Here is a 27,879-nt window from a genome sequence, read left to right as displayed (position 1 = left end):
AATTACGCGCAACTGACGCATACTAGAGATGGGTACGGCACTCATTCGTGATTCAGCGAAACTATCGGATCATTAAAATAGGAAATGGGTTCGGGTGGCTCTAAGTAAAATGCTTAAACCATTTGGCACACGCTTTTCTTGTCAATCGAGGCAATAAGAAACAATTATAAAAAACTAAATATATAACTAAGACATATTTTTATTAAAAAGTAATATTGTACCCAATTGGGGATTTTTTAAATTTTTTTAGGGATTTTAAAATGAGGTGATTTGGCACATAATTTTCATATTTATTAATAAATTATAAAAAAATTTTAAATATAAATTTATATATTTGAGAAGAAATTTTTATATGCTAGAGTTAAGGTTAGGGTAAGAAATTTGATTCGATGCGGGCTTTAAAAAAACCTTTGCCCATCTCTATGTCTAATACGATAAGTCTGACAATGATATAGTCAACTTAACGTATTTCAGATGTATAAAATTAATTTGTTTTGCCGCCTCAATTGACATTTTTAGCGTTTAATTTTTATCGTTCGACTAGCTTATCTTATCTAGAAATTTGAGAGCGCACATAGTTCGTTGCTAGCGCGCCAAGTGGCTAATACAATGGCTTTCAATTAAGTGCGTTTATTTACTTTAATTTGCCGTGAGAACATTTAAATTGAGTAAAGCTAAACTTCCGCTGTACGAATTTGATAGGCACAAAGCTCTAAAAAAGGCAAAATAAAAATAAAAAAGCGAAAGTTTGTTTTCAGTTTCTTTAGCCGGCTCAGCTCTTCAGGTTCTATTGTGTCTCAGTTGTTTTTTGTTTTGGGGGCTTTCACACGTGTGATTTACGCGTCTCTTTTTTATAATTCCATAGGCGATCGGCAGCTCCAAATGTTTTGTTTGTTGTCGCTTTTGTCTAGTCAAATATTTGCTGTCATCTTTTATCTGCGTTTTGTTTATTAATTGCAAACATATGTGTGTGTGTGTTTGTTGGACTTGAGGCCTTTTAGTCTGCTATGCTTTTGTAGCTTAAACTTGGTCCGAAAACTTTTCCTGGAATCAACGCAACTTATTACCTCATACGTCGTTTAAAAGTCTGAGAGTTAGTCTGGTCTGATGTAATGCCTTGGCAGGTGACTGACGACGACGACGACAATGACGTCGACGACTTTGGCGACCTCCATCCAGCCTAAAGCCTTAAGCACGAGTGAATGGGCCATTTGTCGTCTTCTCTGGGCGAAAGGTCTCTTTGTCGTTAAATTCATTACACACTGATTTGCATAAATTGTTAGTTGTAAATTATGAGCATGCGGCCTTTTCTTTATCACTTTTAAGAGCTATAATTTATAGTCAATATTAATTAAGACACTTTAGCTTAGCTAAATTATGAGAAAAATAAAAAACAAATCGCTTTTCGGTTCGGTTTGTTGGCTTAAAGAGAAAAGTGGTTTATATAAATTTCAGCTTAAGTGGGCATAAAAATAGGCAAAAGCTTAATTGATAAATAAAATAAGTTTTAAAGTTTTTATGTAAGCATAAACTGTTATTAGAGTATTATTTTGATTGATGTATTGAGTCCGTAACCTTTTGCAGTGGTTAGTAAATCTTTTAAGTAAGATTGAATGACCTTCAAATAGAAAAGATTACCAATTTAAAAACCGTATTCAAAATTTATAAAAAAAAGAGGGTGGGATATAAAGTTATGTAAAAAGAGTTAATGAGTTATTAAGTTGAAGAGAAAAGAATAGGAGGATTGGGGAAAGATAATAATAGAGTTATTGTGAGAAAAAATTGGATAATAAAAGAGATATAGACATGGGGAGAAAAGGAAAAGATAAACAGAGATCTAAGGACCTAGAATTTGAGAGAAAAAATAAAGCAAGAGAGACAGAGTTCGAGAAAGGGTATGTAAATTTGGGAATATGAAATAGGCACGGAATAATTTCTTAGAGAGGGTTAAAATTTAAGCAAGCGCAAAATAGAAAGATTAAGCGAGAGGGAAAGAGTTCGAGAGTTAGAAAAAAAATATTAAGGGGAAATTTCGAAAGAGGGTGAAAGATGCAATAAACCAAGAGGTAACGGCAGGGAATACGAAATAGATTTAGAGAGCTAAAATTCGAGAGAGCGTAAAATGGGAATCCTTGATCATTTGGAGTGACTATTAAGCGAGAGGGAAAGAGTTTGAGAGTTAGAAAAAAATATTAAGGGAACCTACGAGAGATGGTGAAAGATCCAATAAAGCAAGAGAGCTAAAATTCGTGAGAGCGTAAAAGGGGAACCCTTGATCATTTGGAGTGACTATTCAAAGTACTTGCACACATATTTATAAACACACTAAAGACGCCATGTGTACGCTAGTAAATGTGTTTTATAGCATGTTTTTTATGTCTTTGAGCCATGGCTATAACCAATTCATTTGGCAATTGCAAATTTTCCCGTGCGCGCGTCGTCTGTGTGGGTTGTTAGAGTTAAAAACCATTTTCGCTTTCGCTTGACCGAAATCACGTTGTGCAGTCAACTTGCATACACAAGAATGAGCCAAATGCAAAAAGTGCAAGTTGAGACAACGATAGAGAGAGAAAGAGAGAGAAAGAGATAGCTAGCCCCTTAGCTACTGCAGCAGCGACAACATGGGCTAAGGTCTTGCCACAAGGCGCTTTTTGTTTTTCGCTTTTTCGACTGACAAAAGAAACAAAACCAAAAAAATTATAAAAAACGTTATTTACTGCTTTTAGCATCGATTTGTGTGTTGCGGCACGCCTCCCCGGACCAAGGCAGTGGCTGCATTACCCACGCCCCCCTCTCCCCTTGCTCCTTCCTGCTTAGAGACAACAGCTAGTTTGCACGCCCGCCCGTTTCGCCCACAAGTCGCTGCCCCCTTTGCCATTTGTGGGTGGATCGCGTATTAGTAGTTGCTTATTTTTGGCAGCAAACTCAGTCTGGGCATTTGGCCAATTCCACTTTGCATTACAATAATTCAAAATTGCATATAAAATTCATATTTTATATGAATCATGCTTCACTTCCATATTCATATTTTGTAATCAAGTCTGTTTCCTTACAGAGTATTTTATAGTCATAGCCGCCGCTCAGTTTGTGTTTATGCCACATAATTGTTGCCACTGCTGCTGCTGCTGCTGTTCACTTCTTAAGTGGCTAACGCTAACGCTAACAGCCAATTTTGGAGACCGCAAGAGCTAACCGTGCTAACCGTAACTCGATTTGCATACAAATATGGCCCACAAGTGTTTTTTGCGACTAATTTTGTATGAAAATTTGATTGCTTGCCGATTAGAATCGTGTTCATTGTTTTGTTTTTTGTCTGTCTCTCTGGTCACTGCACTCCCCGTTAACTGGTTAAGTGTATTTGTTGTTTGTCTTTTTGTTTGTTTTGTGCTTTTATGAATTAAGTAATACTGGCATACGTAATTATTATAATTTTTGTTTCGGCCTTTTATGCGTTCAACTCAAGTTGTCGCTACTCCGAACTATAATTATGCAGTTGTCAGTTGGAGTTACTTTTAATTGCCAGTTGCAATTGTTGTTGTTTATTTGTGTGTTTTGCTGTGGGTGTTGTTGATATGCAACTTGATATGACCCTAGACACTGGAGTATAAGGTTTTGGCGGCAAAGTTCTATTGTCTATAGCTGATTGAAAGATATTAAAATGGCTTTGTTGAAATAATTTTGAAGCCAAGTGTAGGCGTTAAAATGATTTAAATAGAAGCAAACAACAAGCTAAAAGGCTTCAAGTTAATTTAGCAACAAATTATGAATGCAATAAGGTTAAGCGCTGTCTTTAAAATTATTAAATAATTATTATTTCAAGCAATAGCAGCGAAAATTGTTTTTTATTTTAATTGCAGAAATAACAAAGTATGGATTTTGAGTTAATTTAGCAACAAATTATGAATAACGTTAACTGCAAATTATTATTAATAAATATTAGTGCAACACTTATTTTATTTTAAAATCTTCAAAAAAGATATGAGGATGATTAAGGGTAATCCAATCAAAATTTTTTTGTAAGCTATGGTGAAATATAATAAAATTATAGTGAAATTTTAAGACATCATATATGTTCACTATTTAATTTATTACTAATTTGTTATACGTAAATTATGAATGCAACATATTTAAAATTAAATGTTAAGGAAATATTTAAAAAAAAGCTACGCCTTCATTAATAGCTTAATAATTATAAGCAGAGTTCATATAAATGAACCCACAACTTCAATGAAACCCGCACTGAATCATCAATAAATTCATAGCCATTAACTTTAAAGTTTATGCATAATTTAATTGCATTGCTTTGATTTCCTCTTTACTAATTTGCCTTAAATGCAACCGTTTTATTTATTTTCTTTATAGCGAAATTTGTTTTTATGCTAAAACAACACGAACCCCTTAATTTTTGCATATTGGCAACGGAAAGGAAAAATTGCTGGCTAGACAGGAACTGGGATTAAGCTACGCCCATAAAGGTCATGCCCACAACATTCAAAGAGCGGAACGGAACGGAAAGCGAGCGAAACATGGCAAACATGCAAATGAGCGCATAAAGCTACGAACGAGCGAATTTTGAAGCAAATTAATTAAACACATGGAAATCGGAACCAAAAACATTTAATGCCACAACTATGGAAGCGGCCACAGCCACAGCCACAATGATGAGCAGACATGATGATGAGAATGATGAAATGGAAACTGCAGCTAAAGTTGTAATTGAAATCGAAGCAGACATGAGAGACATGACAGAGACTACTGCAGGTTTGTCATTTAGCAACCAAGAGACTGAACAAGCGGCCATGATGAAGCTGAAGTGCCCCAGCACCAGCTCCGATAACACAACCATAACAACAACAGAGACTACAACGAATTATTTGTTGCGCCTGGAGGATGTTGCAGCATTTGCTGTGCCATCGACACCGCCAGCACGCATTACAGCCAAATCGGCTGGCAACAGTCGCAGCAGCTCGCTGAGGAAGCAGCGTCGTTGTGCTGCCGGCGAGGTGCCACAAATGGTGGCAAGCTCACAATCGATGACCGCCTTGCCAGCTGATGAATTGCAACAGGAGCGGCGTGACATCATTCAGGCCAAGATGCATCTGGAGCGGCCCTACAACAGCCTCAAGGTAAGCCAGCTTGACTTGACTTGGCATAAATTTGCCACACTAATTGTTGCCATCTCGCTCGCACGATGCTGCGTTCCACACGCTAACGAGTCTTGATCTTGGCTCTTAGCACCATTCATGGTCATGTTGGCAAACACTAAAATGACAAGCAACCGTTAGAAATATGAAAAATTCTTGTTCTCTAACCAGTCAGTCGCCCATGTCTATGTCAGCGGAGATTGCTTTAATAAATAATTAATAAATATTTCGTTATTAGCATGCAAACTAACGGTTCAGAAACTAACTCAATTTATGCATTGAGCTTGAGCTTGTTAAACTAAAATGTTTAACTACAAAGTTAAAGTTTGAATTGAAATCAAATTTAGTTAATCATTAAGTGCTTGCACATTTATAGCTGCCACTGTATTTGTTGATCAACAGTTGTTTATTTTTTCAACAGAAACTCCAGCCCCGCCCATTAACTGATTTCGCTACAAAGCAAACAGACATTGCCTCAATCGATTCAATGCGTCAATACTCAATAATTTTTGGCATTGCTATGAGCAATGTTTTTGTTTTTTTTTTTTAATCAGGAATTTCCTTAACGATATCGTTATGTAGTTTATTGTCTTGAGAAACAAAATTCATTAATTAATTGCGCGCGCTTGGCAATTGGAGCGTTTGTCTTGCTAGCTTGACGCACAGTGGCCCCAAACATGGCTAATCATATTACAGCCGCCATATTTGGCAGCTCAAATTACTTATTTATTAACAACTTTTAATGCCAACTCTCTTTTCTTCTTGTTTGCAGAAAAATTCACAAAGCGGCAGCAGCAGCAGCGGCGGCGGCACCAACAACAACAACAAAATGCATCGATACTCTTGGGGCAGCCACAGCAGCTCCACGAGTTTGCACAGCAGCGCCACTTTGGGCAAAGACGACCTCTGGGCGGCCATACAAACAAACTACAACTATATCATGGACACGAACCTGCTCGATACTTGCAAAGAGGCAAGGTTTGAAATCGAGGAAGCGCAGCCAACTACGCGCGAGTCCAAGTTTCCGGGCAGCCAACTTCATGTGAGTAGCGACACCTAGCGGACAGCAGCTGCAGCTTTTCAATTCAAAAAACTGTAGCATGCTTTCCAGCTTTAGCTTTAAATTTATGAAACAAACATTTGATAGTGTTGTTTTTGATGTTAATTTAATTTTTAAAAATCTGCAAAAATTGTCAAAAATTATTGTGTTAATTTATTTGTTATACTTTTTATTTTATTGTTTTTTAATTTACAACATTCCCAAGAGTCAGCAGTCTCCAAGCGCAGTTCAAAATAAAGACCGAAATATTTCATTGCATAACTGCAAGAAACTTTTACATGCGCAAAAAGTGCCGTTAGTTGCAGAATTAATAATAATATAGACTATTTAATTGTTTTTGCTTAAGCAGCTTTTAGTTCAAAGGCTAGAAGTTAATTTATTATGTAACAAATAGGCTAAAAATGCATAAAATAAAAATAATTAACAAATTTTGCAACTAATAAATTGTATTCCTTAGATTTTGGATGAAACACAGCGTCAGGAAGGCCTGTGCGAGGATCCAAAGGAACTGAGACGCTGGCTGCGCGATATGGAAAACAAATTGGAGAGTTCACCGACTATATCGGAGTTGACACTATATTGTAATTCGGAGTTGCAGCGTCACTTGGCAGTTCACTCGGTAAGTGATGAAGCAATAAACAAACTTAATGTAGGAACTCAGACGCAACTTATGCAATCCAAAATGTAAAGAAAGAAAAATAGGCAGCAATGTAAAGAAAACCTTCAAAAGTTGGCTAAGAAAAACTAAAAACAAGTTCAGAAAACATAATTGGAAAACAATTCAGAAGTAAAAGTGTAACGAAGTGATCGGAAGCGGGCGCAAGCGACTAGAGAAGACTCTGTATGCATTGCTAACTGCATATGGTGAAAATACGAAAAATCAAAAGACCGTTATTGAGCTCTTGCTACAGAGTTCATAAAATTACACGCACTTTTATTTAAATAAGCAATGACTTTGACTTTTTGTATGTCTGAGCAACTGAAGTTGTGCAACTGGCGGATAGATCAATTTGCTTGTGTATAGCTTTGAGTTGTTACACGGCTGCTAACTAAAAGAAGATAACAATGTTCCCTTGTTTTTCGGTTTTATAAAAAGTGAAAATGAGTAACGTGCATTGCAACGAAATTGAAAATTGACAGGAAGGGGGAAATGGTAGTTGTTATGTTATTGTTATTGTGCGGCTTTTGTTGCTGCCGTCTCGTGATAACCCCCAAACCTCAAGCTCTGTGAGTGGACGACGCTGCGCAGTCGGTGGACGACACGATAATTGGCGGCCGGGCCGTTACTTGCAACACCTTCGAGTGGAGACTGAGACGGAGACTGCTGCGCGCAAATCTAGCCTAAAGATTTGTTTTATGCTCACAGCTCTTGTAGGTTGGGTCTGGGGGGATTGCTATCTAACTGAGCAATATGAATATATATATATAATATGCTTGCTACGCCTCATTGCGTGGCTCTGAGCCTGGCTTATGCAATTGTAAGCAATGTGCATATGCATGTGAGTTATTTATTTTTTCGGCTATGTGTGTGAGGCAAATCTAAGACGGAAGAGCTGCTCGAAGGCCTCTGGGCTTGGCACACTGTGCTGCCTCTGATTGAACATGACCATGACAGCCCAGAGACAGCTCCAGACAGCTGCTTGAACGCAATGTGATGCGATGTGCTCCAGGTTATGCAAGAAAAACTCTCCATGTTATGTTAGTTCGCACTAAAGTCGTTTGAAAAGCAATTGACAGACTGAAAGTAAAACTAAACGGGATTGAATTGTATTTAGTTTGAACAAATTCTCTGCAAGCTTAAGCAACTAAAATAAAATATTCATTTTATATTTTTATACATATATTTATTTTTGCTATATTTATTTTTTATATATTTTTATTGCTTATATTATTTCTTTTAATTCTTAACTTATTTATTTTAATTTTTAAAATTTTATTTTGTTTAAAATTTTCAATTTTTAATTGAAGTTAATATTTTATTATTTGTTTTTTTTTATTTATTTTTTTTTAATTATTAATTATTATTTTATTTTTTATTTATTTATTTTTTATATAATTGTTTTAAATTAATTTTTTTTTTCTTGTATTTTTTGCATATATATATTTATTTTTTTTTTATTTTTTCGTGTACTTTTGGTTTTATTTATTTTTGCATGTATTTTTTTTATTGGTTATTTTTATTTTTTATGGACATGCCCAAACATGATCCTCACTGAACCCAGCCCCAAACTCTAAACTAGTCGCTCGCGCATTTTTATTAACTACGACACACTTTTCCACTTTTATCGCGCTTTTCATCACATAAAATAATTGGAATATATACCTCACATATATTGTTGTATAACAGCCTTTTGCTTTCTTTGCCCAACAATAACTCACTAATTGAACATGCCTTTTAAGTACTGTCGTTGGAATTTTCTATGGCTTTTGGTGCTACTCCTGATCCACACAAGAGCCAGAGCCAGAGCGCAGCTCGAGCGATCGCGCACGCTTCATTTGCAAAAGCTTTGGGGGCTGCGCAAGCACAGGCCACGAGCCAAATGAAAGTAAACAACAAGACGTATAACAAACCACGCCAAACTAAAATAACAATAACAATAGACAGTATTCCAATGCATTGGCCTGGCCAACGACGACGAGTGCAGTCACCTTCCTGCTGGCGTCGTCGCCACCGTTTTGGCCCACTGATTTACGACAATTGTTTTGTCACGTACTCGATTGGAGCATTGAGAATCCAATGAGCAGCAGCCGAAATGTCAATTGCCCCAAAATGGTTAAACATATTTTCAATAAGTTGTTAGGCGTTTGTCTCTGTTTGTTTGGCCTACGCAGCAAAAAAAAAAAACTCTTGGCCAGCGGCAAATGAAAAGGCGCAGCAGAGAGTATCGAGTATCGAAAAATTTGTCAGCCAAGGGGTACGAGAGTTGACTGACAATTGCAATAGTAACGAGCGCTCGCTCACAAGAGTTTTCCCTATGGAAAAACGCCAAACGGGCACTTTCCAAATATTAATTGAAATCTCTACAACATTCTGAGCTGAGCAGCTGTCCAGAGACCAAAAGATGTCTTTGTTGCCAACAAGATCTAAGCCAAGCGATAAGTAGCAAAATATTTGCGCTTGCTATGAAAATATTTTTTAAATATTATTACTTCATTAGCTTTAGTGTAATTGCTAAAGCAAAAAGTGAAGGTGGCGCAATTTGTGGTTACTGGTATTAGCCAGGCGCCCAAAAAGGCTAACGGGGCTTACAAACAGCTATAACCTAATGACAATGACAATTGATTATGCGGGTCGACGGCGGCGGCGGCGTTTACCAGTTTTTGGGGCGCCCAGGAAATGCTCGAGTTTGTCGCTGGCTTTAAGTTTATGGCCCAACATAACTAACAGTCGCCAGCGCCAATTCGATTTAGATCTGGACAGTTGTTTGTCCATTTCTACCCACTGACCATTGTTGTTGTTGCTGTTGTTGCCTCCGTTGCAATTGCAGTTGCAGTTGTCGATGTCCTCCATTGAGCCGCAATCTCGGCGCGATTTGCATAACAATTGCTAAAGCCGCAAAACGAAACCTTTCGCCCAATATAAGTTGCAGGCCATATGGCTGCCTCGCTGGCTGGCTGGTTGACCAATAAAACATAAGCGTATTAACTAAAGTTAAAAGCGGCGGTTAAAACAGTTTAAGCACTTTCCGAACTGTGTGGCAACAAATGAACCTTAAAATAAACTTTCGCATTTTGAGCAGAAAGCAAATTTCAATTGTTATTATGCTAAAGGACTGACTTACTTTAGTTTTAAAAGGTGTTTTTGCTTTTAATTGCAGCCTAAACGCCCTCATTCATTCACTTTAGCAATCAATCAAAACTCACTTTCAACACAAACAACAGCGCAGATCTTCAACTTCAACTTGCACTTGAGTTGAAATAACAATCTCAATCAATTTGTGTTGCAAACCTTTCTCTCAAACTTGACATTGTTTTTGGCCGAAACACACACGCCCAAATCATAAGAGCATAATACAAAAGATAGCGGCGTTTCACTTTTCACTTGGATTCAAATTAACAATTAAAGTGGATAATTAACAAAATGAAAATAAAAACACATGCGGCCAACCTGGCAACACCCCCAAGAAATATAATAAAAATTATAATAACTACAATTTATCAAAGTGCCAGACAATTTCATGTGCGCGCTCATATATCAGACAACAACACAAAAAATATTTTATGTTAACCTCAAGCTTTGGCTACAACTTCAAATAGCAATAGCAAATGCTGAGGCTGAGGTCTGAGGTCTGAAAATGAAGTCATTACCACAGACAACACAAGAGCTTAAAATAAACCAAACCGAACTCAATGCTGAAGCTGCTAGAGATGGGCAATGGATTAATCGGACTTTGTATAATCGAAATCGAACAATTTAGTGCGGGTGTGGGCTTAGCTAAACTAAAACCTATGAGTAAAGTAATAACTGTTCACAAAATATTATATATAGTGAGATCTGGTTTCGAACTTGAGTTCATCTCTATTCGTACTTCGTGTCCATGGCCATAAAATCTATTGCATTGTATATCGGTTTTGGGTCTGTACCGGACCTTAAATATTTTTTCGATCCCGTTCCCATCTCTAGTCCACACCACACATTAGATGCGAGCTGCTGTTTGAATGATTTCGTCAGCGGGCAATTTTCGAAAACATTAAAGAAAATGTAATCATAATTTCTTTTATTTTTTTTCACACAAATTTATTGCGCTCAATAATTGCTTTCATATTTAAAGGAAGTCGGAACTGATAACAAATCGAAGTCAATAATATACAACGAAAATTGGGCAGGCAAAATTTTACAATAAATCTTTGGCAATAAAATGCAAGGAGTTGGCAAAAATCATAAAATGTACTTTCGAGCACAATTTATTTCATTCGATTCGTTACGTTTCGTTCGGCTTTCCGCAAAACAAAATAAAAATATATTGCCAGCAAACAATGAAAAACTTTATGTACTCCCAGTCTCTATCGCTTACTGTACTTACTATATGTAGTTACATTGTAGTTGGTTGGCATTCAGGTTCATCATTAACACCACACACATTGTGGAAAAGGGAAAGGCGAACGCGAGCGCGATTATTTCAGACGTCTGGAGTTGGAGCTGTAGCTGGAGTGTCGCCATTTAATTGGCTCAAATTCAAGACGCGACTTGGATGAGTGCCAATTGCTTAACCACAACAGTCGTCGTCGCAGCCTTTCGGTCAGCAGTTGCAGCTCTTGTGGTTTGGTTGCAGCTCTTGCGTTTTATTTGCTGATTAATGTTGATAATATTTTGTTTTCGGCACCTAGTTAACGCTGCTTGACTATGAAAGCAAAATTAAGTTTTATACAAATGCGCGCCATAAAATGATAAATTTTCACGTTATGGCGTTAAGGCAAATGCTGTTGATTGCTGATTGTCCCGAGTGGGAGCAAATGTTGTTCGCTTGGTTAGGGTTATAAATATGGCTAAACATGATACATGTCGTGGCACTTGAAAGCTGCGCTCGAGCTGCTGCCACAAGACACTAATTAATTGCATAGAAAGTGTTGCAACTAAGCGGGGTAGCTAAGTAAATATAATAAAAATGCGAGCAATAAAGTAAAAGCAATACAGCGGGAAATTAAAGAAGATTATTCTTAAAAAATTTTAAAATTAAATTTACGTTTTTATAGTATGAGGTGTTAAATGAGATTCAATTATTCAGTCATAACATTACCATACTATATATAATTTCTTTATGATTTACTAGCGAACCCAGCTAAATACCCACCCCACCAACTTCTAACCTTGGAAACCCTTTAGGACGCTTGCTAAAGAAAATGGTTCGTGTATTAGCTAAAATTGAAGCTTAAAATGTTTTTACTTAGAACTATTTCGGCAGCTACTTTTTGTTTTTAAGCTTAAAATATTTAAGTCCAAGTTACTTTGCTTAAATCATTTTAATACAATTTAGTGTTAGGGTTTATTTATTTTAATTTTCTTCACGCAACCGTGAATAATTCACTGATTAAACTAACAAAAAATATAAAATACTTCAAACACTTTATTGATTAATTTGCGCACATTTAAATGCAATTTATCTTATCAATGCTTGCAAATTATTAATGCGTTAACTAGTTTATAAATATGTTATGACTTTTATTGATTGGCTTTCAGCCTTGACTTTAATTAAAATATTATGTAGTACCAAAATAGATTTGAGCATGATTAATCTGCTAAATCAAAAACTATTTGCACTTGAATGTTTGCGTAGCTATTGTGCGATTATGAAGCTAATGAAAAATAATAGATTAAAGCCTAATGAGCAGCGATTAGGCGCTTTGAGTTAAAAATGTGCGGAATTAAAGTTGCGTTTAGTTTATTTTATATCAATGTACTGAATATATAAAAGAACGAATTGAAATTTTAGAATTCATAGTCAGAAGTCAACTTCTAAGCTGCCAACAACATTTTAAACTCTCTAACTACACATGAACATGTTGCGCTTTGTAAGTAAACAAATTTAACTGTTTAAATATTTTATAAACATTTCTAAATGCAGCTCGTTGCATTTTTTGCGCTGCTTGCGTTTGCTGCTGCTGCTCCTGGACTTGTGGAGCAACGTCATGTGCTGATTTCCTCGCCAGCTGTAGTTGCTGTCAAGCATGTGGCTGTTGCCCCAGTGGTGACTCCTGTCGTGGTGAAAACAATTCCTGTGGTATCCGTGCTGAAGACTGTGCCCGTAGTTAGGAGCTATGTGCCCGTTGCCAAGAGCTACGTGTCACGCTATGCGCAAGTTTATCATGGCTAGAATCCAATTGATAAGCAGCGTAAATTTAATGCCAAAATTCAATTGTTGTCTATATCGAAATAGTTCATTAACTGCATAGCAACAATAACATTAAAGCATTACCCAATCGCTGCAGCTGCAGCAATAAATTCCACACACACACACATAAAAGATACGCTGGGAAAATCGAAAAAAGTTGGTGCATTAAAGCAGCAAAAATCTAGCACATTATTTGTTTTTCTTTAATCGATTTTTATTTGCTTTTGCTTTGATTTTGAAGCAAATGGTTGTTGGCTCTGGCTGGCGCGTCAAAATGATAAAAACCAAATGTTATTGCGTTCCAGGCACCAACACCAAGAGCTGCATGCAACTGCAACAGTGGCAGGCACTGAATGCAGCAAAACCATTTGACAGACTGTTGAGAATTGCACTGAGAACGGGGCAATTGATTAATGCAAAGCAAAAGTGAGAGAGAGAGAGAGAGAGAGCGAACTTTGCTTTCTAGTTGCTGCTGCTGCTGCCCAGCACGCAATTCATGCTGCCACCTCAGCTTGCCTCAAGTTGACCCAAATTAGCAGCAGACATTTCAACTGTTTGTCGGCTGAAAATTTATGTGCTTAAATGCATCCCAGAATTGTTAACAACAATTTAAGCGGCCCGTACTAAATGTGGCGACCTCAAGCGGCCGCTTTAAGTTTTTTTTTTTGCACACACATTTAACATTGCTTAGTGTTTGATTGTTTGCTATTTTGTTGTTGGCTTGTTAGCGCTTTTTATTGCCGCTGCCGTCGGTTTTATAAGTCTATTTGTCTCGTTGCCTAGTGTTCGCTACATGCAGATGTATCTGCCAGATACATTCATTAGCCAGTTTTGCAGTTAGAGTCAGCCCGCTGATTTATGCTCATTTGGCAACATAATCTTTAGCCGGAGCTACGGTTTGCATTTAGACATTTCCTATGTTGTCACCCCACTTTTCTATCTCTCTCTCTCTTTCTATCGCCGTCACTTTAGCTTATTAGACCTGGTACATAAAAATGTACAAAAGGTCTTTTAAGTTAGTTGTATTTAAGCTTACTAAATAGTTGCAAAAGTCCCACGATTGACTATGAAAAAAATATATTTTTTAGATATTATATATATATTCAATATAATCTGCAACTAGCTGCAATAGGTATTAAACCTCTTCAAAATTTAAATGCAACTAAAAGTTCTTTGATTATAAAAATAATAAAGTACAGCGCAAGTTTCATATGAAAGATCCCGAGGTTTGGATTTGTAAGGTCTAAAAAAGTTCAACAAATAAACAAAGAAATTTTATTTTGAAGAAAAAAGCGTAAACATGAGTGAATTATCGTAAAAATTTTATTTATTGGAAGATGGAAAATAAAATTTGACAGACGACGCGGGTTCCAATCCCAATGTTATTTTTTTTAGGTATAATATTTAACTTGTAATTGTAATTTATATATATGTATATATTTATATATATTGTATATGTAATTTATACCGCCCTTTGTAACGGGTCTCTTATTATCGGCTGTGCCCAACTTTGCTTCTTTTGTTTTAGTTTTTGCACACTTGCTAAAAATTGTTTTTGGGTTAATTAAAATAACCAGGCAAATGAGCTGTTTGTTAGCTGGAACAGCAAATAGTTGGACGCGCAGCTTGATGTAGCTGCCACTGCGGCTGCTGCTGCTGCTGCTGATGGCGCTGCTGATGGTGGTGGTGGGGCAGGGGCCACAGTGGGTCAGCTGCAGCACGACGTGTGAACATAGCGTGGCAAATTAAATCTACTAAAGCAACAGCAGCAGGCTCTAGGCTACAAGACATCTCGTTATGACTATGAATATGCAATGTGGCAATGATGAGATTTTTTCAAACACCACCTCTCCCCTTCCCACCCCACTCCACTCCACTCCACTCTGCTCTTGAGCTTGTTGCAGGCGCGCCTGCGCAATTAGTTTGCGGCCCTTAGCAGCTGTAGCTGGGCCCAAGTAATTTCGGTTGCCGTTGCCGTTGCTGGGAAAACGAGTTTTCCACGCCCAGCCTTGTTAGCATCAATCGCAAATGGCTGCGCTGCTGCTGGTTGCCATTGGGTTGGCATCTTCTTCTCTATTAAAGATTTGGCCTTAGCGCTGCGCTTTTGTCTTGTGTTTCGTGCTTGTTTTTTCAACAAAACTTCAAGGCTTATTCTCGTTTGGCTCAAAACTGGAACTGGTTGTCAACACACGCGCTTCAAATAAGGGAAAACTTGTTGGCTGCTTCCTTGGCCATCTAACTTCTTGGAAAGTTCCAAAGAATCTTGTGCATTTCCTTGGGAAATATTTGTGGCATTTGTCTCTTGGCTTTGATTTTGATTTGATTCCATTTCATTTGATTTGATGCGACTGCCAACTCGACTGCAGCAGCTTCCTGCTCCGGTTTGCTGCCACTTCTTTGGCCATAACTCTCTTCGCTCTTACTCTGCCAGTCAGTCGCCGTTTTATGTTTGATCTACTTTGTGTGTCCCAAGTTTGGTCTCGGGAGAGCAGCCGCCAGCAGCTGAACTGAACTGAAGCGCGTGCGAAGACCACAAATCGTAGCAGGAAATCCGATTTGTGGTAAAAGTTGTTGCACTAAAGCTTCAAATCTCTGCTCGCCATTTGTGCGGCTTCCACTTGGTGTGAAATCTAAGCAAAGTTGTGGGCGGAAGACTGCTCGAGGGTATTAATGTTAATCGACAGCTTACGTAACTGGGGTCACTGCCTCGCATTATGTTGATGTTGATGAAGTTCAAAGCTTAAAGTTGCCACACGAAATGTTTTCAGAATAAATAAAGAGCTTGCAAATGAGAATTTCCCAGGGTTCAATGGATTCCATACGCTTAAAAATAGAAACCACTTGAATTTTAATAATAAAAGAGCAGCTGAAACGCACTTAGTAAGGAAATTAAGACCCAACAAGTTAGCTGAGCAGCATAAGTGGCAGCAATGAAATCACAAAACGTACAACTTGTTGAAGAAACTAAAATATTTTGAGTACCAAGTTCTGAACTCAGAATGTAATAAAAATATAATTTCAAAAATAAAAAGGAAAATAGGAATAGTTCTCAGGAAAAAGTTTCAAGCGTAGAAGCGAAAAATATCAAAAATATTTAATAATTTCCTTTTTTTTTAGAAGAAAAAATTAATATAGAAATCAAATATAGGGGAATACTCTAAAATTTAATGTGTTTTGATTTTTTATTATATGAAATATATAAAAATAATTATTTTTGGCATAAAAATTTAATAACTATGGCATATATTTAAAAATTAAGCGAAATCTTTATAGCTTTATTTAATAAAGAGTTAAGATGATCGAATTTAAAATAGGTAAAAAGTTTATTAAACTTATTATAAATTGAAAAAGTAAAGCACAAATTTAGTTGTTACTAAAGAAATAATTTAATGAACAAAAGCTTGAAGGCTTCAACAACATTTTTAACCATTCAATTAAAATTTAGCTTACACTTAAGCAAACTGTTCGCATTAATCAGCCATCGATTAATCGATAGTTTTCATCAAGTCTTAAGCCTGCGCCCAAGTGCAAGTTCAAGTTGCGACTTTAGCCGCGTATCTCGGGCAGTCTCATGACTGTTTTATGCGCTCTTCAAGTGTGGCAAGCGATATGGATAGAGAAGTGAGTGGGTTGGGTGGCTGCAAAGTGCCGTTATGCAGCTGCAGAGAGTTGAAGTTCCATTCGGTGGGTGCGTGGGTGGCCCCCACAGTGAGCTCATCATTGTCATCATTGTCAGATTCAGCTGGTGCGAAGCTCTGTGGCTGCTTCATTAACACTCGTGGCAAGTTTGTCGGCTCGGCCGCTTTGTTTGCCGCTTTGTCGTTTTGACACTCAACACGCTGCACTTCAAAGCGAGGCGATTAATCTTGTCTTGAATCTCATGGCAATTTGCATGCATTTTGCTTGAACAATTCTCTGGCTGATCTTGACTTGGCTAAAAGCAGCTCATTTGCCAACAGATTTCACACCCCACTTTGTTGTTGTTGTTGTTGTTGTTGTTGTTGTGGGGACCCTAAGTGAGTGACTGAGTGAAGTTTTCACTGTTACATTAGCAGTCGCGCTTGCTCATAAATCATCCAACTGTGGGCGTTGACCAGCGTCCATAAGCAGCATACGCAGGCGCAGCTGTTCCCAATGCCCTCCCCTCCCCTTTTCTTACCCGTGCCAAGTTTCTCCCGAATCATTGTCAGCTGCATGCAATTTTCGCAGGCGTCGAATGATTTGCTAGACGGTCTCTCTGCATTGTGTTCCAGCTTAATATTTTTCATCGCTGTCTGGCTGTCCGGCTGGCGCTGCTGTCACCGTCGCTGGGGATTAAGCACATTTGTGGAGCAGTGGGTCAGTTGCGGGCACTCAAGTGCGAAAACTCAATGGAAATTTGCTTATTGTGTGTGTGTGTCCGAGGCGCTGATTGAAATCAATTTGGCGTGTGCAATGCGCAACTCTATTCAAACTCAAGATCGTATTAATGAAATTGCAGTTCAAAAGTTCACAGCAATTCCAAGTCTTACGTAAAAGCATGAAAGGTGTTCAATTGATAAATTGAGAGGAAAATTCATTTCTTTCTATTGTTGTCTATAAAAAATAAATAACAATTTGTTTAAATCTCCGAGCTCTTATATATCCTTATAAAAAAATCACTACAAATATAATCAAAGGCTTTAATGTAGAGAATTTAACGTTATATTTGATATATATTTATTACATTCATCATGAGAGCTAACAGTGTTGTAAAATGATAATGCTATAATCGTTATCGATACTCGGCCTACTCCATTTAGTGTGCTCACTGAAAAAAGAAATAGGATATGTTCTAGATAACAATTGCTTCTTTTGAATATTTCTAGAATCTCATAATTCTTATAATTTATAAACCTAATTTTATATATATAATCTCCCACAGTTAAACTCTCCACTTATAGAATAATAAACTAATCGTAAAGAATAACAAGGAGTTAGAAAAAAAATATAAAAAAGAATTAAAAAATATTAATATTTATCATTATAACAATTTTTAAAATTATATCCTTCAAATTATATTAAAGAATCTCATATATTTAGTTGTTAAATAAAAAATTAACGAATAATATTGAGAACAAAGAGAAAGAGAGCAATACAACAAATTAAATTTATTTTTGTAATTTTATCTTGTAAATTTCCAATTTGCTTGATATTTATAAATATTTCCTCAATTGACTGAATTTATTTTCATATAATATAAAACTTTCGACTAATTGTTGTAGCTTTATTTTTATTATCCTTAAAAATGTTGCATTTCGACATTTCCTTTTACAATAAATTTGATTGCCCAAAAAACTCAAAAGAAACTATATTAGCCTTGCTAATTTACATAAACGATAAACAAATGTTAATTGCATGTAAAATTAATTGCTAAGTTTTAAGTGCACTTAGCTGAAATTCCAGCAATTCAAACACAAATGGCCTCGCTCCATTGACTGCAATTTATTAGAGCATTTACCATTTACGCGAATTGCTGATGGTGTTGGGGCCATTAAAAATGGCAAAAATATAATTTCACACAATATATACTTAGTGTACATGGGATTGCAATTTCTCCGAGCTGCTTGTTTAGTTTATTGCCTAGTGCGCCACATTCCTTTGGACTTTTGCTCTAGAAATTATGCAATTCGTTGATGGCTTAAACGGCAGCAGCCACAAGAGCTGAAAAATTCAAGCTCATTATCAAATTACAATCGCTGAGTGGTTCATTGGCTGCGTGCTCAGTTGCTCAGTTGCTCGCTGTAGAGTTGGAAACCGTTTTCCGCTGATTCTGGTTGTGCCTTTCATCTCTGCACGGCATTTGATGGCCATAACTTTCCAACCACGCAAAACACGGCTGCGGTTTGATTATTATTTTTATTGCCATTGCCCAGGCCTCAGACTCGGCCAACGACAGCAATTGCCAAGATTGCGTTCTGCTCCTGCTGCTCCAACTTGCCAGCTCCACCTTCATTTCTTCGCTGCTGCCTGTTGGCATTTTGTGTTCATGTTTTATCTGCTGACTTTTATGCTCCTGTTGCTAGAATCTATGCTGCTCTCTATGCTGCTGCTGCTGTGTGTGTGTTTACAGGAAAATGCGGAAAATTGTTGTAGCTGCTAAACTGATGCCTAGAAATGGAAAACTTTACGACATAGTGCAACGCATTTACTCTTATCATTTGTCGCATCTCCGCTGCGAGCGACAGAGACAGCAGCACAGCTTTGAAAGTTGTAGATTTTCAGTTTGTTTGTTTGTGTTTGCAGTCAATTCACTTTTCTATTTATCATGCGCGTGTGGAAAATGAAAAATTAAAGTTATTGTGTTTGCAAAGACACGCAGGCCAGGCCGACAGGCGACAGTAGAAAGCCAAGAATAGAAAACTGGCGCAACGAACTGCACTGCAGTTGGCAGCAGTAGAAGAAGCCTTGGAAAGTGAACACGTTAACGTTAACGTTAGCATGGCTCATAAAATATGCCATAAATGCCAACAATTAGGCAGAGTAGAGTTGCAACTGCTGCGCTGCCGTCTCTGTTTACTTTTGCTTCTGGCTTCTGACTTGAACTGCAATTCCAGCTTAAAGCCAAAGCCTTTACATTCATTTAATTGTACAACGCGTGTGGGTGGTTGATGCTTTCACCCAAGCAGCAACTGTTTGCCTAACTGTTGTGCATTTTGCCATCAATTAGAGCTCAACAAAAGCACTGCCAACGGTATTGTTAATGGCTAACTGGAAGACCTTGCGCTTCAAACTTCAATTAAACGCTGCAAAAATCGTGCATAGACAATATTTATCAATCACCATTATTCTAACTGTGTATCCCCACCAATGATGACGACGACGACGTCGACGTAGACAAAGACGAATACGTTGACTTCGTTATACATTTATTGAGCATAAATCAGCTGAATATTAAATACACTTGAAATTGAAAATCAAAGAATTTTATATATTTATATTTAAGTTTTATAGTTTATTTGCTTACTGTTTTTTAAGTAGAAATATTTTTCTATGAGCCTAAAAGTCAAACTGTCAGCTGCTTAGTCTATTTAGTCTGTATATTTTTCGAGTTCGAATTCCAAAGCTCGTACCTAAAATCATATTCGACTGTCAGCAGCTTTTTTCGAATTTGAGTTCGAAATCACCAACGTGTTGCTTAGAGTTCATAAGTCAAAGTGTCAGCCGCTTTAGTCTACAGTTTTTATCGAATTCGAGTTCGAAATTTCGTACGTATTATGTGTGCTTAAGTAAGCGAATTTGAAATTTCGTTCTTATGGGTACATAAGTCAGACTGTTTGCTGCTTTAGTATGCTGTATTTATTATACGAATTCGAGTTCGAAATTTCACACCTGCTATTGCTGCATAATTCAAACAACAGCTGACGAGCTGTTTTGCTTTTCAGTACTTATTATTTATTGCATATTATTCGAATTCGACTATTAGCTGCTTTAGTCTGCATTTTTATGGATAATGTAAATTATTCGTGCTCGAATTTTCGAACATGTTGCATACTTAACACTCAAATCGATATACTGCTGCTATAGTGACGGCTGCTGCTGTTGTGATTTTGAGCTGAGGCTGAAGCTCTTCGAGTCAAGAGCAGTTGGCAAAACTCATAACAAACGCAGAGTTCACGCCGCAGTTCAGTAGAACGCGCCGCACTCAATGAGCAGTGCTTGAAACAGCGGAGGGGAGGGGAGGGGGTGGGGCTGAGTTAGACAAACGGTGGCTGGTGCTTTGGTCGGTGCATGCCACAATGAACTCGCAACTCTTAACTGTTTTCCACATCGTCGTCTGTTTTTTTTTTGCGAGCGCGCGATTTGTGAAAGCTTCTTGGCTTGGCCAAGGAAAATGAGTTTGCGCTTCGGCGTTTTTGAGCCGCTTCTAGTTGCCGCCGCCGTGCTCGTCACGGCTCACTGCAAAGTTGGCCAACAGCAGCAGCAGCAGCAGCAGCAGAAAGTAACAGAAACAGTTCTGCAAACAATGCATAAATTGTGCGCAAAAGGCCAAAACGACATTCGAGTCAAAAGCAAACACGAAAGTAGTTCAAACTCTCCCGCAGATATGCAAATACGCCAACAGCTAATCCAAACATTGTTTTTGGTGACTTTTCTCAACAGCAACAACAGTAACAGCTGCTGTGCACTCTCTGCTGTTTAAGCCCAGTTAATTAGCTGCCGTCAAATTGCGCAAAATGTTTAATAAATTGTCTTAACTGCAGCTCAAAGATTTTGATCACTTGCGTTTACTTTTATGCGCAGCATTTTTTGTTTAAGATTTTCTCAACTAATTTCTATATTTTTCTGTTTACTTTCAGGTAAGCGCAAATAAAAACGTAAAAATCCAACTTTTACCCCACAGCTGATCTTCGTATTTTATCGCCCCATGCAGTAAGTAGCACGCACATAAATCAGACAACATCTGCCAAGAGAGCAAGCGGATTATAGCTCGAGATCGTTAAGTGTGGAGGGGGCGTTGGGGCCAAAAGGTTGTACGCTTGGGCGGCGGCTTGCCCATTGGTCACTCTGATGATGTCAATATTATTATGCAAAAAGCCAGCCCAGAGCTAATGGCGCTCATGACAGCATAAATATGTCAGACAAACTATCGCAATAGAGCTGGGAAAATTATTTTGAGATTTTTTGCTCTCCTGTTTGCTTTACTCTCTTGATCAGCAATAGAGCAGAGAAAATATGGCAAGCATAATGAAAAATTAATTTGAGATTTTTAATAAGTTGCTCTTATGTTTGTTTTACTCGCTTGATCTTTTACTCGATTAACATTTTAAGCGATAGTTTTCATGGGATATTTTTTTAACTGTCTACTTTTCATCTCTAAAATCTGTACTCACATTATCATAAGCTTTGCGCTATAATTTGTTACGATTTTTAAGAACTTACATTCATGCTGAGGATCACTTTAAGCGATACTTTTCTCATGCGATAGTTTTCTTGTTATTCTACCTGCTCTACCGATGAAATCTCTACTCCCATTATCATCAACATGTTCATGCCCTTCACAGCTTTTTTGGTTAAAGCTCTCCGACCACAAATTTGTCTTTTGGCAGCTTTGACAAATGCCCAAAAATTCATCAAAGTTTTTTATGAGTTTTCCCCTTTTTTCTTTTAGAGTCGAAGCTCTGCATGTTTTGCTTTTATGGCAGCAAATTTGCCATAAACTTTATTTTCGAAACAATTTGTTTCGTATAAATTAATGTGTGCGCGAGACGCTTTTTCGGTACAATGTTTTACCAATATAAATAATTGGTCTTGTTACGAAATTTACATAAATTTGATTACAATCTCCATTAGGCTGTGGTTATTGGGGAACGGGCTGGTTTGACAGCTTCGCTTGGCGCGTTCTCAATTTTCGGCTGCGATCATTTGTCAAAACGCATTAAATATTAAAAAATATTTAGTAGGTTGCCAGTCAAGAAAGAGAGTCAGAATTAAATAGTAGTAAAATTTGAAAGGTAGTTGCCCAAAGGGCCCAAAGCAACATTTTCTTTGCTGTTTTTATTTTATTACGCTAATAAATCAGCAAATCAAATTAAATAATTATATGTGCTTTGGCTGGGATATTTAATAGTTATTGTTATTTTGTCAAGCTTATATAAATGTTGACATTAAGCTGACATAGCTTAGAGATAAAGCCGATTAATATAAGTGTATTAAGCAAGATGATCGCTTGAGTAACATTGATTAATATAACTGTCGAAAAATGTTGTTTACAGCAAGCAACAAATTGGAGATGAAACTAAGACTATGAACTTTGAACTAGTATGCGATTTTACAGTTTATTTATCTGCACAATATGCAACATTGTTGCTATTTAACACCTCAAAGTCAAAGACCTTAAGACTAGGCAATGAGCCATCAACACATGGAAATGCAAAAGTTCTTTCATTTTCCCCGCATTTCCTAAACCAATGTTAAATGCGCGAAATTCCAGCAGCACATAACAAAAACGAATATTTTAGCACCCACATGCAGAGTTACAGACAAACATTAACAATGTTGCAATTATCAGAGCACTTTGCAGAATTAAATGCTAAATTGTATACAAAAAAACAGGCATTTCATATTTAAAACATTAATAATATGAACCTCAAGCTTTTATGCTTTTATAATGCATTATAAAATACTTTAATTTGCTAAAAATAAATGTAATTTGCTTTGGCTGTAAGAATGTTCTTAAAAAAAAGGCTAGAACTAGCTACAAAATATGAGCAAACATGCTGCGCAACATTTGAGAGCTTAGCAACATGTTGCGCAACATTTAGTTTAGCAAAGTAAATGCAGCGCAGCTGCAGCGTGAGTTAAAAATATAAGAAATTATAAAAAAATAATAAGCAAACTAATAATAATTAATTTATAAGTAAACTGATAATAATAAATTAATAAATAATAGTGAATAAAAAAAAATTAAGTAAAACAAAAAGTATAAAGTAAACAAATATTAATGCATAAATAAATAAATAAATAATAATAATGAATAAATAATGAAGTATAAAGTAAACAAATATTAATGCATAAATAAATAAGCAAATAATAATAATGAAGAAATAAATAAACACACAATTAAGAGTAAATATTCTATTAGCAACAAATTTAAAAAATAAATTTATATCTTTTTTCTATTGCTGTACTGAGATGCGAACCGCAGTTCCTCTAACTAAAGTGCAGTATCTCATGCACTGAGCCAAAGCCCAAGCGAACGCGCCGCTGACTATTTTAGTAACTGAAGCAAGCGCGCTCACTACGACTCCAATTGTATTGAGTTGAGTGGTGTGTGTGTGTGTGTGTGCGTGAGTATCTGTCGGATACACGAACGTGCAGATAAATGCGCCAGGCCGAAACCAAAATGTATCTGCGCAGTGAGCGAAGGCCTCAGTAACACGCGAGCGCTAAACAAATGCAAACGTCGCTACACGGACGCTGAATAAACGAAACGCGCGCGCGTCTTGGCGCATTTTTATACAAAAAAAATAATAAATAGAAAGATTTTTTTGTAGATATTTTTGAAAAAGTCTCTCACACTCAATTGGTGACTAGCTGAAACATGTGCAAATATAAAATATAAGTGCTGCTAAATTTATATATAACAAGCATATATAGCTGAGCGAATTTATTGCATTTACCGGCATTTTTGAAAATTAAAAATATAAAAAATGTTGAACTGTTGAATTGAAAGTGAAGTGCAAGCTAAATAAGAACCGAAACGCCAGCATAAAAATTCTCTAGAAACAAAACACACAACACAACAAACAAAATACACACACATACACACATATATATGTATATACATTTGAGTGCAGACAATAAACGGGGCAACTATACAAAATGTGCATTTAATATATAGTGAAAGATAATTTCAGTTTTACCTGAACTGAACATGAACTGAACTCCGTTTGCTCAACTAGAACTCACCCAATACATGTGTAAAACGTAAAGTATCTGTGAGTTTGCTGTACTTGCTGCTGTGTGTGTGTGCGTCAAAATAAAATAAAAACAAGCTGAGCTGCGACTGTGTGGAGAGTGAGCGAAAAAAAAGGTAAACTACCTACTTTGCCTCTAGAGCGAAGCAGCCGCAAAAGTGTACGAAAAAATATGCCGAAAAATAAATATAAATAAAACAAGGATACATATACATATACATATGTATGTATTTATATATAACATGTGTATATATGCTGTTGAGCATGTGTGGGGAGCACAGATTTTGTTCGCCTTCGTTCTGATTTACTGCCTCTTGGGCATTTCCTCTTTAGCGGCAACTCGCGCAGCTTCCTTTAGTGTGTCGCCTGCATATAAATTAAATAAAAAAAAGTCGCGCGCGCAGCTTTCGGCTACACTCAGCCAAATATATTTTTATTAATTTATGTTTGTCAATTAATTACGCTGGCTTCGTTTGCTATTTGCTTATTTATTGTATATTCTACATTGTCTGCAATTTCTTTAGATACACAAGTTTTTTTTATGACTTAGTTGAGTTCTTTTTAATGTTTTCGCTGTTTCTTAGTTGCTAATAAAACAAACTCGTGTGTGTGCTGTATATAGCTCATGTATATATATTTCTTTACGCGTGATTTTAATTATAAAACTGACAAAAAGACCTCAACGCTTATATAATTTATATATGCCGGCAAATTGGGCAAACTATTTTCTTAGTTCACTCAAATTTAAACTGCTTCAATTATTACATTTTGCATAAATGTTATTAAATTATTTGACCTTACACTGTTTAAATTCTAACAGCTAAACTTTCATTTACGCAATAAGCTTTGCTTTTTTAACTCTTAAACAATTTAACTGCACATATGTTGCAATAATTGCTTAAGCTATAAATTGCGTTCTCAACTTAACCCTTAACAAAAGTGCAAAAGTTCAAAAGGCGCAACCCCAAGAGAGAGAAAAAAAATAATAATACGCATTTTGCTTTTGCATTTTGCACGCAATCGCAAACACATTAAACATCTGCGGCTTGCGGTAACATTGGCATAAATTTGCAACATCCTGTTGCGCATCCTGGCTGGATACAAAAATCTTGTCATTGACACAATCTTGCAATTTAACAGCTGAGTCAGCTGAACGTGTCGCCCCCCCCAAAGGCCAAAGCAGCTACAGCCCTGCAGCTTGGACTTACTAAAATAAATTTCAGCTGCGACAGATGTAGCTACAGATATACAAACTACAGATGCAGATGCAGATACTCTCAGCTTTTGAGTACAGACACTAGCATGATGACAAGGCATCTCTTCATCTTCACATTGTCAGTTCTCTGGTTCATTTGTGTTGTGCGAGGGTTGCTTTAATTTTATTGTGGTTGGTTTTGTGTGATTGCCTTGTCCTCCTCCTCCTCCCATGTTTGTTGTTATTGGCACAACAAAGCGCAGCAATTAAGTTTGATGGTCTTCATAGCTCAACCTGCAGTTGCAGCTGTTCAAAGGTGAAGGGTATGCGCCTTGGCCCAGGGACTTTAACAAAATTATGAGTTAGAATTTTAGAATGTAAACCAAAAATATAAACACAAAAATATTTGAAGTTATGAGTTATTATATGTAGCAGATGCTTTAAAATTATTTGCAGCTTTAATTAAACTCAAAAGTGTTTTAAAACGTTAATTGTGCTACAATTTGCTTAAATTGCACAATTAAATTTGCAAGAGCTTTGCAAATTAGTTTGGTGAATTTATTAAAAATTTTCAAAATTTTTTAAATAGAAATTATGACTTAGAATTTTAGAGAGAAACATTAGGTAAGCTCTTCTAAATAAATTTTAAAATATTTGTAAGCTTTTTATTAAAATAAAAAGAGTTTAAGCTGAGTTTTCAAATTATTACCAGTTTTGATATAAAATTTAGAAGAGTTTTTAAAGTTATTTGGATTAAAAAAAACTTAACAAAGTTTTTAAACCTTTTTGCAGCTTTTGCTCTAATTTGTTTAAACTGTTCAATCAAATTTAGAGAAATTTTCAGTATTATAAGGAGTTACAATTAAGTCAGATGAGTTTTTAAAACTGTTAACAGCTTGTGCTTTCAGTTGTTTAAATTCTATAATTAAGCATTGAATAGTTTTGGAAATTATTTGCAAATTTATTAGAATTTGTAACTCACTAAAATTTTTAAAACTATTTGCAGCTGCTGCTTGAAATTATTTAAAACATAAAAGTTCAATTTTGCACACTCTCCATAATTTTCAAAGGCATTCTGTATAATTGTAGTGTATATCAAATTCGTGTTGCTAGCCCATGAAATTGGTTTTCAACATTTCGTGTTGGTGGTTGATTGAGCACTCTGGAGAACTCTAATCAGAATCGTTTGCCTTAGTAATTTCAATAAGTGTGAGCCGAGTGTGAACCCCTGAAATGCGATTTATTGATTATTTTATTGCCACTGCAACACACCCACCCAATCTATGCCACATGTATGTGGCAGCCAGACACACGCTGATAAAATTACTTTCCCAGCCCCTATGTAATTGTTATGACTGTCTTTGACTGTCTGTCCGTCCGTCTGTGTGTCACTCTATACTAAAATGCTGGCTGAACTTGTCGCTCGTGCCACAAGTTGTTGCATCAACGAGCAGCAAACCCTCAAATCCGAAAAAACAAACATTGAAGTTTTTATTTTAGTTGCTTTTCCCTTTTGCTGCTTCGCTTGTGTTTCTTCAACTAATTTTCGGCCTTTACCTTTTCGACTTTATCAGCTGCTGTTTATCGAGCTGAGTTTCGCTTGAGCTGCCCATACTCTGAGCTGTACAAGATTCTCTCGAGTTTGTCTCCAGCTTGAACTCGGCTTCTGAACTGAGCTCTGAATTGATTTCGTTAAGTTAACAAACTTGTTTCGTTTATTTTGGAGCCCAAAAACTCGTTTCAAGGATTCCACTTAAAGTTGCATCTGCATTTGGTTGCATGTGGCAGCCATTTACATAAGATTTTATGACTCATTTAGAGTTAGTTGCGATTTATGGCAGCCCCACAGTGTTTAATTAAAAATACAAACTGAACAAGAGGAAACCTGAGCAGTTGTAAAGATAAAACTAATGCATTTATTTAAATCAGAATTTTGATTGAGGAAATGCGCTTTCAATAACTTTCTAGCCTTTCGCTTGCCACATGTGTGGCATGAACTTTATGCAATTCACTTTTGAATAGTTTTTGCAGCTGCAAGCGAGAATAACAGTGAATAAAAAAATGTTTAAATCAAATCATAAAATAAACATTAAACTGCTGCTGAAGCTAAAGCGAACTGAGCAAACTCATTAAGCAGCCGCTGGCCAAGTCCGCAAGGCAAACCAGTAAGAAAAACTGAACAGGAATATTATGGCCAAGTAGAATTCTAGCC

General features: G+C 36.6%; 1 protein-coding gene across 1 annotated transcript in view; it reads left to right on the top strand.

Annotated features, from left to right (window-relative positions):
* The window catches only part of LOC108598120 (klar), a 116,708-nt gene that overhangs the window by 33,787 nt on the left and 55,042 nt on the right, over positions 1-27,879 (top strand). Inside the window, exons 3-5 of the mRNA XM_017984736.1 lie at positions 4,363-5,126; positions 5,917-6,186; positions 6,662-6,823. Of these exons, the coding sequence (XP_017840225.1) occupies positions 4,632-5,126; positions 5,917-6,186; positions 6,662-6,823 (927 nt within the window). The 5' untranslated portion in view covers positions 4,363-4,631. The remainder of the gene's footprint in view (positions 1-4,362; positions 5,127-5,916; positions 6,187-6,661; positions 6,824-27,879) is intronic.

The sequence above is a fragment of the Drosophila busckii genome, chromosome 3L, assembly GCF_011750605.1.
Source record: "Drosophila busckii strain San Diego stock center, stock number 13000-0081.31 chromosome 3L, ASM1175060v1, whole genome shotgun sequence".
NCBI lineage: Eukaryota > Metazoa > Arthropoda > Insecta > Diptera > Drosophilidae > Drosophila > Drosophila busckii.
This window is presented reverse-complemented; position numbering and strand designations above follow the sequence as displayed.